Source organism: Folsomia candida, unplaced genomic scaffold, assembly GCF_002217175.1.
Source record: "Folsomia candida strain VU population unplaced genomic scaffold, ASM221717v1 Fcan01_Sc004, whole genome shotgun sequence".
NCBI lineage: Eukaryota > Metazoa > Arthropoda > Collembola > Entomobryomorpha > Isotomidae > Folsomia > Folsomia candida.
This window is the reverse complement of record NW_019091196.1, coordinates 11526956-11543845: the sequence shown is the minus strand read 5'-3', so window position 1 is coordinate 11543845 and position 16890 is coordinate 11526956. Positions and strand designations below refer to the sequence as shown.

Here is a 16890-nt window from a genome sequence, read left to right as displayed (position 1 = left end):
ATATAAGGAAACAAGATTCTCTACTGGTCTATGCTTAACAATGGGCGTTGACTTCCTGTCGTCAGAAATAGGGTCAATTTCCGGGAGAATCCACACATCCATTTTACTTATGGTATTGTTATAGTGGTCACTTGGCACACAAATGTATGGATAAAAGTTAACGTTAACTTGGTCTGGTCAGCTCCGAAGAGTAGCCAAAACTTGCATAAAATCACTTTTACGATTCACAAGTTTTTGAAAGACCAAAAGCAAGATTTGCATTCATCGACCCGACTTTCACTCAGCTTTCACCAAGCACCCATTTGTTGGGTTTCTTCTGCAGTTTTCGCCTGCACGTCGTAATAAAGCACGGAGAGAGAAAGTATTTCGGATTGAGGGCATTCCGGAGAAGAGTTGCAGAGATTCCGGAGAAGAAAGAGCAGACTACGTGCCCGGTTACAGATGCCCGAATTTTGTGGTAGGTCAATGCACTTGCTACTTCCTGCTCGTATACCTCCACCGTCTCACAACCAGCCACCCAAGTCCAAATATAGGCACAAAACAAAAGGACGAAATGCTGCAGCAAAGCCAGGGAAGACGCAAAAAAGTCGCATTTATTTATGCTGTGTGTGCAGTAGTAGAGAAACATTAATACAATTGACGTGAAGGGATAATAGGATGCAGTTTTTGAGCTATTTTCGTTTTATTCATGACTCTGAGCTGACTTTGTTCTTGTTCTCGTGCGGCGTTAGGATCAATTGACTAGAGAAAAAGAAGTTAGTTCTGCATACGTATAAATGCAAAATACCAAGTTAAATGGCAAAACTGTAAATAACACAAGTTCGTTATGCGATTTCAAAATATTCTGACTGTATTTTTCCCCTGCACTTTAATGCAGTTTGTGAATTCTGTGATTCGTGGTTTAGACACGTACGACCTTTGTCAAGTAAAGTTAATCCGCAAGAAACTTGACGAAAGCACGAACGCCAAATCAAGTGCATTTGAAACGTAGGAAAGTCCAACTCCATTGAAAATGGAGTTGGACTATTGTTATTGTCATGATTTGGTTTAAAATTGTCGAAATTTTCCTTTCGTTATATTTATTAATTTATTTCTTTAAACAGATTTCATTTGAGTTTCATAAGCAAAAAATCTTTAACAAATTTGAACATTTGGGTTTCAGAGTGAAACAAGGATTCAGCAGTCGGAAGGAATGAAATGAAATGAAATCGAGAGCATCGCATCATCATTACTCTTGAAATTAAAATTAATGATAATTGCTGCACCAGTACTTATCTCGAGTTGTTTGTAATAATGTGGAGGGATAACACATTCAAAGATATGAGCATGCACTCGTAGGCATGTGTTCGATGGAAATCTCTCGTCGAAAGAAAAAGAAACAGCTCAGGCTGTACCTTCTTAAGTACAAATAACATTTTATGTGCAATGAACTGAATTAATTAAGTTGCCAGCTTATGCATCATCATATGAATGAAAGTATGTATAGTCTGATGATGAGGATGAATGAAATTGAGGTTTAGGTCAGCAGACGATGTATGCACGTATGAAATGCAGGCGTGTATTATGCGGCAGTATTTTAGCAGCAGATGGACTCAATAAATAGAAACTTGAGAGTTGAATTGATCTGGGTTTACTTACAAATAATAATGTAAGCGAAAATAAAGCACTGTGCGGAAAAAAATTTTTTTCTGCAGTTCACATGTCAATTAACGACTTGAATTCGTTCAGAGGCTGACTCACCGAATCGTAATAATTGTGACACACATTATTATTCACATTTGAGACGAGCTCATTAAGTAAATTATTAATAAGGAATGCCAATTAAGGTAATCCATACTTCATGACTCAGCGTCAATTTGCCTGGTTTTTCTGCTTATTCATTCACCCCTCATCGTATCAAGTTAAGGTTAAATTCGGAGAGAAATTGGAACCTGCATGTCGAAATGTCAGTCAAGATCAAATTTTACTGAAGCAGTATTAAAATAACACATTCTAATTACTAAATGTGTAGATACTTTAATTAATTCACGGTTGAGTATGCATGCTCGTTTTCATTACTCTTGGCCATTAAACCATAAATTACGCAAAAAGCGAATTCCACGAAGGTAGGTGTGTCTCTGTACAAATAAATGATGATTCCAAGCACATACGTAGGGTTTCCAGCCAACCGACAAAAATAAGTTAGTACTGAGAAACAATGAAAGAATGATGATGTCATCCTCATTTGTGTGTACTGGACAAAAATATTATCGCTTCATGCATGTTTTAATCGCATCAACAGTTGAGTTGATATTGACGTTGTGCCACTGCCTCGACCTGTTTGTTAATATATCCAAAACAGTGATCTCATCCAGCAGAAGTATGTGTTGTAATGATGGGTGGTACAACTTTCGTTCTCCATTCAGCAAATGACATCCGCAAAAAAACAAGCGTGTTCCAGATGCTGCGTCCGCCATCCGTTGTACATTTGTTTACTGGGAAGGTCATGTACATACATATGCGATTCTATTCTGACTAGTGCGTCAGAACACAATTTGAGACATTTTTGGGGAAAATGAGATCTACAAATACCGTGTGTTTCTAAAATTCTAATTACATGCACTCTTGTATAAATAAAATTGTGTATTAATCTTGCAAAACGTATGTGTCTTTTGTTAAATTATAGTTAGAAAATGTATGTATCTTGTGCTTTGTACTTTGTCTTTTATTCTTAAAATGATTAATGTTATGTTGTACCCGGTTCCTCCAATACTTTAAAAATAATTTAATAACGCATAAAATCTTAAAACATTGCATATTACGTATATAAATAACAATTACATTTGTACTAAGTCTACCAATTTTCAGGTAAAGAATGACTATATATACGCCGTTTTAGTGTCGTTTGGATACAAGTAATCTCCATAATCGAACAACAGATCCCCATACGTAATCGTGCTTACGTAGAGGACAGCGATACAGATCAAGTTAAGGAATAAACCCGTTCTCACCATTTCCATCGTAGAAAAATTTCCGGCAGCAAACGCGATGGCATTTGAGGGTGTGGCAATCTAAATGTTTCGAAAAATTTCAACATTAAGCTTTCTCATATGAACTGCACCCCCAATATTTCACCAAAGAAGCGGAATTATATGGTACGATTTTTCTGTACTTTACCGGAAACAGAAACGCATACTGGCAAGTGAGAGCAACGGCCACGGACAAATAAAGTGGGTGAATGTTCAAACTCCTCGACTGAAACAATCGAATCGTCATTTTTTAATCCCGAAAAAATGTTGTCTAGAATAATCATGCACACTAAATAAGTACTTACCAAAGGAACAATTATTGGTAACAAGATATTGGCAATTGCCAGCGATGACACCACTTCTGTGGTGATTGAAGTTATGATGACCACAATGAGTAACAGGAGAGAATCAGGAATCTCAGAAAGCAATCGTAGCTCTTCACCAATCCAATCCGAAAGACCCGAATAAAGGCTAGCGTCCGCAATCGCAAAGCCTGAAAACAATAATTTCGACGTGGTAAATAAATTTCAGCGTGATCAATGTTCACCAAATCTGTGTATGTAAATATGTATGTGCCAACCTGAACCTAGCAAAAGAAGAACTCCCCACGGCATCTTAATCGTGACAAATTTCCACTCTAGCAGCGGTTCATACGTGCATTTCTCCTTGTCCGCTGTAAAGACGGCACATTTAGCAAATTCATTCAACACATGCAATTGTTAATCTTTTTATGCACTCACTTCCAAAGAGGAAAGACAGATTTCTTGGTAAAATAAAGAGTAGCACGACCCCTAAAATGGCTCCCGTTGAGTCGCCCGTCTTTGTTTTCGGGGTATGCTCCCCCCACCCCGGGATAATTTCTGGATCCCGAAATATCCAGAGAACCACCACGAGAATGAAAACCGCAAGAACGGAAACTTCATGAAATGTAATTCGTCCCAATTTTTGATATTCGTTTTTCAAAAATAGCGAAACTTCTCGGGATTTCCATAAATACATGTTATCTTCTACGCTATTCTGCTGAGATGATTTCTTCCTACAGAACAGATTTCTTAAGAAGGGCCAATTTTTTCGGTTAGGGATTCCATAATATTTTATGGCCAGGTAGAGCCAAGCAATAAAGACGTTGATAACCATGGGAGGAACGTTCAAAGCCATCCATGTCAAAAAACTGCATGCATCAAGTATGCCTTAAACGCTATAGGATAAGTTATTCCTGCTTAAAAAATTATGTGTTATTTTTATTACGTTATGTTCCGATATTTACCGCCTTGACTTATGTCGAATCTAAATACGTGACAAATTCAGTATCACTGAATATTTAAAATATTCATAATTGTGATTTCAAATAAAGATGTGATTTGCTTACGGTTTTATAACCTCCTTAAAAATTTTGTTTGGACTCGTGCCCGTTATCACCTTTTTAAGCAAAATATGCATATCATTAAGATTAAGATAATCCATCATTTAGCAAATCAAATGACTTTCTCCTTACCGCAGTCCCACCTGTGGAATAATTTATATTAATTATCTTGTGAACGATATTATTTTCTTATTCGATAATAACTTGCCTATATTTGCCGCATACGCCATTCCGAACAAAAACATTTTCTTAATTTCGTTTCGTCGATGTTCTTTCTCACTTTCTTTCTGGTGGAAGTCATCTCTGTAAATATTTTAAATAAATTACTAATTGGTGCATTCCAATTTAAATTTTTTTTCACTATTACCTTGAATTTGCATTATTCACGTTGTCAGTATTTCCTTCAGGGTCTTCCACAATGATGTTAATGTTATTTATGCTGCCATTGGCACTTCCATTCGACATTTTGTCGGAGAAAGCAACAGACGTTCTGCCTCCTCGATTTATCTTGGGGATTGAAATATTACTATCCTTGTCTGAACTGCCGGCTGGATTTGTGAAATTGGACTCCAATGGGGGGTAAATATCTATAGGATTTAACAATATCTGCATTAGTGGATTCATCCTATTGTACATATGAAAAAATTTCAGTTTACATACTTTCACTTGACCCATGAAGATGCTTATTAGACGAAGAGAGACCTAAATTTCCAAAAACGGTGGTGTTTCTCCTCCCACGATTTCCAGGGTATGAAGTAATATTTGTACCACTTGTGCCGGACGATCTTCGTCTATTTTGATGGTAATTATCTGTAGTAGTACCATTTGGATTTCTGCTTACATTAACGTCATTGTCCTGACTTGTCCCTCCCGAGGGATTTAAACTTACTGGTAGAGCTAGAGACATGCGGCGAACTTCATCCTCCGATAATATTTCAGGACTCTGCAATTGTCACTCATTGTTATTATTATTGCCCAATAATTATAGTTTTTTCATACTATTTTTTGCACATACTTCATGAATTTCATCAATAATAGCGATAACTACAGGGACCAAAATTGCGACACAACTCGTGGCGGAGATCCACATTGATAAAAAGGCCACAATAAACATTACACCGAAGAGTAGCCTGAATAAAAAATTGTACAAATTTGAGCCTTTAATCCGTGCATAAAATGTACAGTTATAATAATAATTCACTTTATTACTGAATAGGAGATGATCCCACAATACTCATTACACGCAGCGCAATTCTGTTATGCAACCCGCAAAATTCTATTCCCAACGCAATCATCACACCCCCCAGAAATATCATGGCGGACTCTTTCATGTAATTTTCAGAAACCGTATCTACAAATATATAATCCGATTTATAAGTTCATAACGTTTTCAGGAAATTTAAACTTGATTTATGTAAACTTGTCTTAAATAACTCACAAGCTGCTTGTACTCCGAGGGACGGAAATAGCACAAGCGGTAACAACGCCGTAACCGGAAGCGGGATTATCTCGAACGCCCAATAAACAGCCATAATTACCACAACGTATAAAGTATCGAATTTCTGAAAAATAGAGTAAAATCAAAAACATGTACTACCATTTTTAAAGATTATTTATATCGCTATATAATATACCGCCCCAGCTCGAGGTGGATCTGTATTCGGGAGTATGTCCTCATGTATAAAGATCATTGGGAGTAACGCCATCGGGAGTAAAATGGCTGTGAAAAATTTCCAACTGAGCGAAATTCGGAAACGAATTCGCTCTGAAAATGAGAGGCTCCACATTTTGAAAATGTTACAGTGACCAGAGGACGACCGAAAGCTGTATACTTAACGGTTAAGTCTTAACTAGTAGAGTGCAGTGCTGAAAATAAACACAATGGAGATGTGCACCCGCAAAAATAATAAAATAATTTGCTGATTATTTGTAGTAATATAGTTTTGAATATCTGCCGAAGGCTGTTTGTCCCGCAGGCAGAGTCATAAACCCATTATTGTCTAAAGGTCAAGTAACATTCGTTCCCTTTCACGTGTTAAATTGCATCATGTCATGATTTCCCTTATATTGTTCGGCATGCTTAATGGTTTTATTGTTGGGATTAAGCGGATCAGGTGAAAGAGATAATATTTGACTAATCTCCTCTAAAATATTTCAATTGCGTTAAAGTCTTCTATCGAAAACAAATTAAGTAATATATTGGCAATAAATTACTGTCGTACTCGTAGTAAATATTTATGCACGCACTACTTATTAGGTTTTGGCATTTTGACATTGCACGAGGTTCTTCAGCAGCATAATCCAGTGAATCGAATGCTCCCGTAGTTTGATAAAGAGGTAAAAATACCAGTTTGCGCACGCCATCACGATAAAGGTCATTAACTATTTGTTTATAAGGTTAATTGGGATATGCCCGAAATACTACTTCATTTAGTGTTTACCGTAGTTTATTCGAGTATCGCAAATCCCCAGGTGTACACTGCTTTTCAGATCAAAGTACACGTAGTAATTGTAACAATGACATTCTTGCGCATACATATTTACACAAATTTTATATGCTTACATAAAAAATAACATCCGTACTACGTGCAACAATTTTATCATTTATTGCATAAAGGTTAACTATTTATTTATATAACTTATTGCTGGCGTATCCATTGCTTATAGGCCTAAAATTACAAAACTTAAAATAGATAGGTACATATGTACACGTACGCATAAAATATTTGTTAAATAATTGTAATACTCAGGTCCCACTTGAAAATCCGGTTCCTATTTGATCTTTAGACTTCATTTTACAATTATAGGGACTCCCAACTTTGTAAAAAAATCGCTTTTTTCGCTCTTTTCTCAAAACGCTTTTTTCTAAATTGCGATGCGATTTCGTTCTTTTTTCACTCTTTTCGTCCAAAAATAAAATTATGTTAACCTTGATTTTATTTTTAAGCAAAAATATTGTAAAAAATTTCGAAATCGCATGCGGAATTGAGAAAAAAGCGTTTTGCGAAAGAGCGAAAAAATCGATTTTTTTGCAAAGTTGGAACTCCTTTAATAATAGGGTGTCCCAACTTTATAAAAAAAATCGCTTTTTCCGCTCACGATTTTTTCGCTCTTTTTGTAAACCGCACTGCGCATGCGATTCCGATCTTTTTTCCGCTTTTTCTGCTCAAAAATAAAATCTACTTTAAGATGATTTTTTCGCTCTTTTTACTACTTTGAGTGAAAAATCAGTCTCTCAGAGACATGTTTAAGGGGACATCACGCGATTTTGATGCTCTATGGATATGTTGTAATAGCAAATGAGTGTATGGAAAGTGAATGAGGATTTTACTCCATGGCCCCACCTGCGCCCGCCACACCCCCTGAATAGCATTGCAACCACTAAAACTACCGCATTCAAACCTTTGCCAAAAATCCTATTTTCATCCCATTTTGGTAATTTTTGGATTTACATGATCTTAGATAGTTGTTTTATCATATCCAACATGAAGCAAATTTAAATTTTAAAAGAAACTCGAAAGTTTCCTGACCACCCATTCTCTCCTCCTGAGTATTCAAGCGATAAAAAATCGGGACAGTCAAGTATTGAGCGAAAAAAGCGGATTTCAGATTTTTTAGCTTTTCGCTTTTTTAGATCTTTTTTACAAACTTGGGAGACCCTAATAAATCAGAACATTATAGAATCAGTGACGTTACTGCCGCCATCAGGATAGGCTGGGTAATCATAATTGTAAAAATCAAACAGGTAATTTCCCAGCGTTATTGTGTTCAAATAAAGGACAGAAATGCAAATTATGTTAAGAAATACCCCAGTTCTTGCCATATGCAATGAACCAAAGTTGCCTGCTGCGAAAACAAGAGCGTTCGTGGGACTTCCGACCTATCGAATTTACAATAAATAAATTCACAATTAAAATTCAACTGTATAAAATTCCTTGACAAATAGCTTTCGAACTGTGTACTCACCGGTAACATGAATGTATACGAACAAGATACAGCTACAGGAATGGTGAGATAAAGGGGATGGATTTCCAATTTCTTGGACTAAAAAATGGGTACAAATTAAGATTGTGGGTGGATTAATGTGACCCAAGTGAAAGTAGCTTAATTCTTACAATTGAGATCATAATGGGAAGAATAATGTTGGCACAGGCATATGCGGATACGACCTCTGTGACAGCGGACGTCCCAACGATAACAATGAGTAAGAGGACCCCTTGGGGCATATCCCCCAACATGCCCAACTCATTTCCGAGCCATTCTGATAAGCCAGATTTGTCTATAGAGAAAAAAATGGTGCATTAATTTATCTAGTTTAATGTGGCCTTTAGTTTAATATTCATACCAGAGGCATCAGCAATAGCAAATCCAGATCCTAACAGGAGTAACACTGGAAAGAAAAAAACAAACAAAATGATCACTTTCACTTTGACCAAGTTTCAAAAAATCTAAAATTACCAACCTGACCAAGGCAATTTGGACGCTGTAAATTTCCAATCAAGCAAAGGTTCGTATTCTGCATCTTCGGAATCTGTTGATATATTGTTTACGCATCAAAAGTCAGTGAAAGTTGTAGGGCTTTATGTTTTACATACCTCCCCAAAGAAATTCCCAAGATTTCGGCAGCAAAAATAGGAACACAACACCTATCATGGCACCTGAACAAAAAATATTCATGTAATTTCATGGGTGACAAATCAATTATTAGTAAATTACCAGTAGAGTCGCCACTCTTTGCCCCAGTGTAAAAATCCCCCCATCCACTAAATAATTCTTAATAGAAAATGTTGAGATTTTACCACACTAAATAAATAATTCAAAAATCAATATCACAAAGCCATTTATTTACCTGGCTCCCGTAATATCCATGCAAATATGACGAAAAGAAAGATGAGACCAACTGCAACTTCGTGATAAGTAATGGTTCCAAGTTTCTCGTACTCTTGCACCAAATAATCATTAACTTGTTGAGATCTCCACTTATAGATGACCTTCTCCTCGGACTCGTGACCCCGAAACCATCGTTTTAATGAACTAATTCCCTGATACGTGCAGGACAGGTAGACCCAAGCAATGAAAACGTTAACAATCATTGGGGGAATTTGCAACAGAGCCCAAGATAAGAAAGTAATGTTGGTGTACTTTCCGTCCTGCGAAATGTTTAGTCTAAACAGAAATATTCTTAATTATTACAATTTCGAGATATTGGTAAACCCGATTTCTAATTATTAGTATGTATTACGGCTTTATAATTTCTTTGAAAACTTTGTTCGGCCCGGCGCCCGTAATGACCTAGACGAATATGTAATTCTCGTGAATCTCAAAGACTTTCACTTACTTATTCAACTTGAAATGCATTTACATACCGCTGTTCCGCCTATTTAATTAAGAAATAATAATAGTTAAACTTCTCGTTTTTTTCTGGATTAAAAAATATTTTTTTTTCAATTACCAATATTTGCAGCGTATGCAATTCTGGAATTACAGTTAAATGAAGTTCATTAACAAAAAATTAATTTCTATTACTTAAATATTTATACCCCAGAAGAAACATGGTTTTAATGTTATTCTTCATTTTCTGCTCATCTTCCAATTCACTCTCGGTTTTCTTCTCCTCGAAATCATTGCCGTATGGAAAATTGGGATTATTATGAATCAGAATGGAAGGATGTGGTTGAGGAGACAAAGATCTTTCTCTGCTGTCTTCTGATTTCTCATCATTTTCAGGACTTTGTCCCCTCCCAGAATATGGATCTTTAGTATTGTCACCATTTCTCGACTGGTGAATCAGGATGGAAACTCTCTTTGATCTCAGAGGGGCTGGAGATGGCTGACCTGAAATGTTGCCGACACTCCCACTCGGCGTTGTGGCACGAGATTCCATATTCTTTGAAATCAAGTTGGGATGCATGTTAATCTTGCTGAAGCCTAGGCAAAAAGTGAGGTGAAAGTAGGTACATATGGGGAATTTGAGACAATTGCATTCCTACATGTAGTAAATTACTTTGTCTCGGAGTCTGCAATTTATTCCATGAGATTGACGGAGACGACCCACGCCGTGGTCCGACCAGGGCAGAGTTCTCAAACATTGTGGAACGTCTTCGATCTCGGAACAAGTGATTTGGAGCGGCTGAGTAAGTTGATAGTTTTCGGTCAAAATGATCTCCCGTTGATCCTGATGCTCGAGACTTTCTCCGCACTTCAGCTTTTGTCATCATCACTGGACTCTAAATCGGATTTAAGTTGAATAAACTTAACAATTATTTTATAAAAGTGTGTGTCTAAAAAGTGTTACATACATCATTAACTTCGTCAATTAATGCTACAACTGTTGGAAGTACGAGGACCGCACATGTCGTACTGGATAACCACATTGCCAAAATAGCGGTAATGATCATTGTTGCCAAAAGCAGTCTAAAATTCGCGAATAAATACACGTATAGAATACTGGTCCCCTGAAAAGCATTAGCAATATAATTTACTTACATACCTAACGGCCGTACCTCCAACCAAAGTCATAACCTTTTGACAACAATAACAATTAATATTGGACATATTGGACATAATTAATATTGGACATATTTATTTTTTTTAAATATTATTTCACGGTTATTACACGTAGCGCGATTCTTCGATGCAAATTGCAATACTCTAGACCAATGGCTACGATAACTCCAGTAAGAAAGATCATGTTTGACTCTTTCGAGTAATTTTCAGAAACCGCATCTGCAAAATTATTGTAAGAAAATGATTCAAGATTGGCATAATTAAAACTACAAGTCATATCTGTAATTCACAAATATCTTGAATTCCGAGCATTGGGAAGAGCAAAAGTGGGAGTAACGCTGTAATTGGTAACGGAGCCAGTTCTAAGATCCAATAAAATGTCATAAGCAGCATTGCATATGCCATGTTAAATATCTACAAGGAAAAAGAAAGTTTGCAAAAAATGTGTTTGTTAATCGATCCATGTCGTATCGATAAAACGCGACGACACAACACTTACAATTTGGTCATCCCTTGGCACGATAATTAACGGTAATAAAATTATGGGAATAAAAATGGCTGCGAAAAATCGCCAACTTCGTGCCAATCTCTGAACAAGGCCAATTTTTCCCATTTTATGCACTGTTTTTTAATGAAATCGCAATATAGTAGAAAGTAAATAAATATCGGAATGATCGGATCTGATTTTCTCTTCTCTTCCATCACCTCCCAAAGCCTTTCATAAACTGAACCTTTGTAGGAAATGGTGATTCAATAAAACTAAAATTAGTTCTCTTGTCTTCCCATGCATCCAACCATTTTTCCCAGTGTTTGATTGTTTACGTTGCAATGCTTTTGTTAGAGATTGATTAAACAAGAAGAGAGATTTAACTAACGCGTATAATGCACGAGGATAATCGCTTCATTTGGCAGTGCTACCGTCATAGAAGGGATAAATATTTCACGGTGGGTTTTCGGATTAGTAGTCTGATGTTGGCGATTATGATGAGCAGATGGATTTCAAACATGATTATCTACAGGGCGAAAGTATGCAATTCCAATTTTTTATTATTTTTTAGGCTCATTACATTTTTAATCAAATCAAACCCTCAACAATCAAATTGTGGATATTTAATTCAATTCGTTTAGCGACCGATAATAGTGCTGAGCTGAAAATACATACCTGCATTTGATTATTTTAGCATAAATACGTGAAGTGTAGCTTTATATGTAAATTGCAAATGACGCAAGATTGCATGCAAGTCTGACCGATAGTGTGACACGGGTGCGACAAATAAAAGTTTGTAAGTAAATTAAAAAATATGTACAAGTACATTTGCCATCCATCATTTTTAAGTGAAGTAAATTCCACTAAACTTGCAACAGCTTTGGTGCTAAACGCATGCATTAACGGCAACTTTTCACAGATGCTTATCATCATCCTGTGCATTATCGCCTCTTCTTAATCCGCAATTTATCATCAACTCGAGCAAGCAGAGTAGAAAGTGCAAGTGGTGCGGATTATCGGAATAATATAAATAGTCGTAGAGTTAGTTACTGGACGAAATGTCAGGTACACGCTAATTTGGCTGTCAGTTTTAATTTAACAATGTAAGACCAACAACAATTGTGATTAATTGAACACTTGAACTATATGTAGCAATTTAAAGGGTAAATCTATTTTGTAGAGCTAAATAAACTTGGGACTTTCCCTTGCACATGATCACGCAAATACGTAAAAGTATGTTAAAAAAATGCGATAAGTATCATTTCAAGTTGTTCTTGGTACATGTTTGAGAAGTTCATAAAAGTCAGTGGTAGATAAACAGTTTAATATGTGTAATTCCACTGAAATCTGCGTATTGTACTTTTCGCTTTTGTTTATAATTTATTGCTAAACAAAATTACACATCATGGTCATATTATACAATAGAAATATTAAATATGTACTATAGGTTTTAAAGATAATATAAATGCAGGAAATGCAGATTGGTACATTGACATTTACTTAAATCCAGGAGTAAATGCAATAGTTAACAAATGATTTATGTAGTCCCGTGATGAAATATAACAACATAATAAAAAACAATAAAATCGTTACAAGTGCTTTGATTTTTTTTTTTTGGATGGAGTTGTAGTCGATGATGGAGTGGATGCACTTTTTAGAGGACTACTATTGATTGGAACGGCTTCTGATTTTCGTTTCGATCCTGCTTTCACTTTTGTCGTTGATTTTGGGGTAGTGCCGTTTGATTGGCTTATTTTTGGAGGCTCCTCTTCTGCAGCGAGGACATCAGTTAAACCAATTTTAACCAAGAACTTTCTCACTTGGGGTTGACGTCGGGCTAAATTGAAAGCAGCCTTCATACCTTCGGATGAAGATTTTGAGCTATGATCTTTGTACAATTTTTTAAAGAATTTTTCAATGACGTCAGAAATTTCAGGATCAGAAGTTGTGGATGGGTCAGTCAGCGTTAGTAAGAGTTCTTTTATAAGATTCTGGCCGTTTGGTGATGTGGTAGAGGGGAAATACTTGCCCGCATGTTGGGTTAAACCTTTAACTGCGTCAATTTTCCACTTTTTAGATAACTCTGGAGCATTGCTGTTGTCGGATACTGCGGCACGAAGTAGGATTAAGAATTGCATCCTTCTAAAGTGGCGAATTTCGGCAGGGTTAAATATAATGGAGAGTATTCTCTTCACAAGGGCATCCTTGCCGTCATCCCAGTTTGGCAGAGTTGTCAGTGCAGAGGATATCAGGTTGGAAGAGATTCCCATGCTCTTGTTTCGAGTGTCGTCTTTCAAGTCCAAGAGTCCCGTGTATAAAGCGACGAATCCCGTATCTTCTCCTTTGGTGCGTCTATTTCCTTGCAGATAACACTTGGTCAGCATTACAATCGAATCGCCCAATAAGTCACCAATCAGTCGATTTTTTCCTTGTTTGATCAGAGTCACCAAGTCTTTCGACATGGTAAGTAAAGTTCCCTTTTCAACGCTATCTCCACCCTCAATTTTCTTGATTGCGTTAAGTTTGTTGAGAACGGATACGATCCGAGTTGATAAGCTTTTGTTGGACTTCTTTCCACGGCTGGCATGTTGCAAGGCGTGGATGATGGGCATGAGAAGCATAAGTGGGATACTGATTGGACACACTTTAGCGTTTCTGCTGAACAAAGCTTCCAAAAGTCTAAATGTTCTCATCAGACTTCTAATTTCTGAAGTTTCTTCTTCCTTCACTTTCTTTTTGGTGGCAAACACTTTTGCCAATGCTTTATTCATATTCGCGAGGTCCTCTTCAGTAGCATCATCCATATCGATCGAGGACTCGGAGTCCTAAATATTACAGAAATAAATATTTAATAAATCAGGATTTAAAATTTTGGTTGTTTCATTGCACTTAATGGTATAGTTGTCATTTATTTTGTAAACTCACCGAACCATCGTCATCCTCATCCTCATCATTTTCCTGAGCATTTTTCGCTTTAGATTTACTTATTTTCGCAGGTTTCTCTTCCTCCTCCTCATCGTTGTCACTTTCTTTGTCTTTTTCGTCATCCTCGGAAACGTCCATTTTCTCCTCTGTTTCTTCATCATCGTCATCCGATGAGTCTTCATCTTCGTCGCCTTGCTCGTCCTCGTTAACGTCAACATCCACAATGTCTGAAATTTGTTGAATGATTTCCTCTGATATTTTATTTTCTATCACAAGCCGAGAAAATACGGATTCGAAATCGAACGGTGGTTGTTCATCTTTTGTAACAGTGGACAGCATAAATTGCATAATTCCTGCTGTTGCATCTTCACTGCTAGATTTAGAAATTTCTAACAATTCCTGTGCAAAGGGGAACATAACAAAATTTATTACCTCGTCCTTCATATAAAATGCCATGATTTTTTTAAAGAGTTTGTCACCTCAAGATAAGTTTGAGCTTCCCCTAGCACCTTGTCCTGTTCGAGAATCAATATTATGGCGTATGACCCCAAAATATATTTTAAATAGATATCCGTCGTCTTATCCCTTTGCTTTTCTGCTTTTTTGAACAATTTTTTTGTCTCCTTTTCCTTGCAGTAATGATCTAAATCTTCACTTACGAGCTGTATCATCTCCTCTAAAAATTGTGGATTATATGAAGATCCAATCAGAGATTTGAACGCTTCCATGCAAGACTTTGATACATGTTGGACAGCTTCTTTAGTATCGTTCTTTTGGGATACAATGTCTTCTTTTTCCTCGTCTTCATCATCACCATCTTCTTTTTCACTATTATCATCGCCATTGTCAGCCTTATTACTATTCTCTGATGCCTTTGTTAAGTTTGGGATTTGTTTTCCAAATGCGATAGAAAAAAGCCTCTTTCCAATAGATAGCTTCAATTCAGGGCTGGCTTTTTTAGATTGTGCAATTCTCGATAAAAACTGGATATAGACGATACACATTCGAACACTAAGGCTTGTTTCAGAGTCAAGATGCTTGCTAAGTACAGATCCCAAAACCGTCAAATCTTTTTCGGTACAAAGCTCTCCCAAAAACGGTGTCATTATTCGAAGAAGTTTTTGATATTCGTGGAGTAGATTGGGAGAACCTCCAAATAAGGACTTGATGACGGATTTTCTTTCCTTCTTTCCCATTTTCTCGCCATCCTTGGTACTCCATTTCAAAAGAGCACTGAGAGTCTTGACTGCTTGGGCATGTTGATCAGAGGCTTCGTCATTTCGAAATACGCCGAGAAGAGGGATGACCAATTCCGTGGAGACAATCAGACTCTGACGAATGCCTGCTTCGACAGACTTTTGCACACAGACACAGACCGTCTCAAAGTGGGAAGAACGCATCTGAGACATTAACGAAGTCCAAAACTCTTTAGCAAGGTCTTGTTTCTTGACATATTTTATGATCAATTCTACTATTTGTGGCATATTGGCGATTCGATGGGCCTGTTAAAACCATTAGACATTAGCTTACAGTAAAAATAAATTACTTAATTGAATTAAGTTAATTCAATACGAATTTGCTTTCGTACCAACAAAATCTTAACAACGCGGTCCAAGTCGTTTAAAAAGTCGAAATCAGTCTTCAAGCCCTTGTCGTAACAGGTTAACGCCGTCAGAAGAATGGCAGCCCTGGCATCTTTCTCAACAGATTCTTGTTTAACCACTGCTTCTTCCCCGTTTGGCATATCTTCACCTTCCTGGTCATCATTCTCCTTCTCAGTTTTCACCTCCAAGTTGGCAAAGAGGGGGACCAACACTGGCCAAATGACATCCTCAAATATGGACTGCGTCAGTTTCTTGTCATTTAGGATATGGATGATGAATGGCGTCGCTAGATCGAGCAGAGTGGAACGTTTCTTCCCCAAGTCGACCAAATCGCCGAGAATACTTTTGAAGACTACTTCGTCCTGAAGCAGATGAACGAGTGGGACAACTCTGATAATTGCGCCACATGCCAAAATTCGAGCAATATAAATATGCCTTCTTTCCTGTACACAATTACATTAAAATTTAGATTATTAAATTAAATCAAAGATCAATCGTTGAAAAGAAATTTAAATCTTCTAGATTGCAGATGTACCTTTGTAGACGTGCTTTGATCAGTTTGTAGCGTTTTTCCAACAATTTCTCGAAGCTGTGAAACTTTAAGCTGTTTCAATCCTAGAAACGCCACAAGAGTAGAGTAACTTGCGGTTCGTGTCGACACCTTACTTGACTCCAGACCTCGGACGAGCCTTGACACGGCGTAGTCAAGCTCGGACCCCTTCTAAACAATATTTACAATTTAAAATGCCCATTTAAAATTCAGCCAAATTTGTAATATTATTACAATACAACACACAGAAATCCTAAATTTAACAATTAATAACCAAACAACTCACCACTGCAACATGTGCAAAGATGTCGGACCCCGCACTCCGAGACGTTGTCAAATCATCACTACCCAGCTTCGAAAACGCTTCAAGCATTTTCAAAAATAATATTCTAAAGTTTGAAGTTGAATTTAATTTTAAAACTTGGAAATCAAACTCGCTAAAAACG

At 36.9% G+C, this 16890-nt stretch overlaps 3 protein-coding genes across 5 annotated transcripts; all 3 read right to left on the bottom strand.

Annotated features, from left to right (window-relative positions):
* Positions 1–2748: 2748 nt before the first annotated feature.
* Positions 2749–6275, bottom strand: LOC118432941 (solute carrier family 13 member 5-like). The gene is made up of 15 exons (XM_022095888.2): positions 6006–6275; positions 5810–5933; positions 5581–5722; positions 5387–5501; positions 5032–5314; positions 4739–4958; positions 4580–4674; positions 4504–4514; positions 4378–4427; positions 4257–4295; positions 3749–4179; positions 3589–3681; positions 3314–3501; positions 3157–3234; positions 2749–3050 (listed from the first exon to the last, which is right to left on the bottom strand). The coding sequence occupies exons 1-15, from the start codon at positions 6156–6158 to the stop codon at positions 2859–2861; spliced, it is 2214 nt and encodes a 737-aa protein (XP_021951580.2). The 5' UTR covers positions 6159–6275; the 3' UTR covers positions 2749–2858.
* A 681-nt stretch (positions 6276–6956) lies between these two features.
* On the bottom strand, positions 6957–11588 carry LOC110848630 (solute carrier family 13 member 5). Of its 3 annotated transcripts, XM_035851558.1 has the most exons (19): positions 11378–11588; positions 11169–11292; positions 10988–11097; positions 10862–10893; positions 10671–10785; positions 10376–10598; positions 9912–10299; positions 9824–9846; positions 9738–9748; positions 9614–9663; positions 9221–9537; positions 9088–9144; positions 8967–9029; positions 8834–8902; positions 8717–8761; positions 8487–8650; positions 8338–8415; positions 8180–8251; positions 6957–8085 (listed from the first exon to the last, which is right to left on the bottom strand). In XM_035851558.1, the coding sequence occupies exons 1-19, from the start codon at positions 11489–11491 to the stop codon at positions 8047–8049; spliced, it is 2094 nt and encodes a 697-aa protein (XP_035707451.1). In that variant the 5' UTR covers positions 11492–11588; the 3' UTR covers positions 6957–8046. The 3 variants fall into 3 exon arrangements, with proteins under 3 accessions (XP_035707451.1, XP_035707450.1, XP_035707452.1); XM_035851557.1 differs by having other exon boundaries at positions 6957–8251; XM_035851559.1 differs by lacking the exons at positions 11169–11292; positions 11378–11588 and having other exon boundaries at positions 6957–8251; positions 10858–10893; positions 10988–11083.
* Positions 11589–12722: 1134 nt separating this feature from the next.
* Positions 12723–16865, bottom strand: LOC110848237. Its single transcript, XM_022095404.2, has 6 exons — positions 16731–16865; positions 16430–16615; positions 15879–16337; positions 14770–15792; positions 14291–14689; positions 12723–14190 (listed from the first exon to the last, which is right to left on the bottom strand). The coding sequence occupies exons 1-6, from the start codon at positions 16815–16817 to the stop codon at positions 12955–12957; spliced, it is 3390 nt and encodes a 1129-aa protein (XP_021951096.1). The 5' UTR covers positions 16818–16865; the 3' UTR covers positions 12723–12954.
* Positions 16866–16890: the final 25 nt, after the last annotated feature.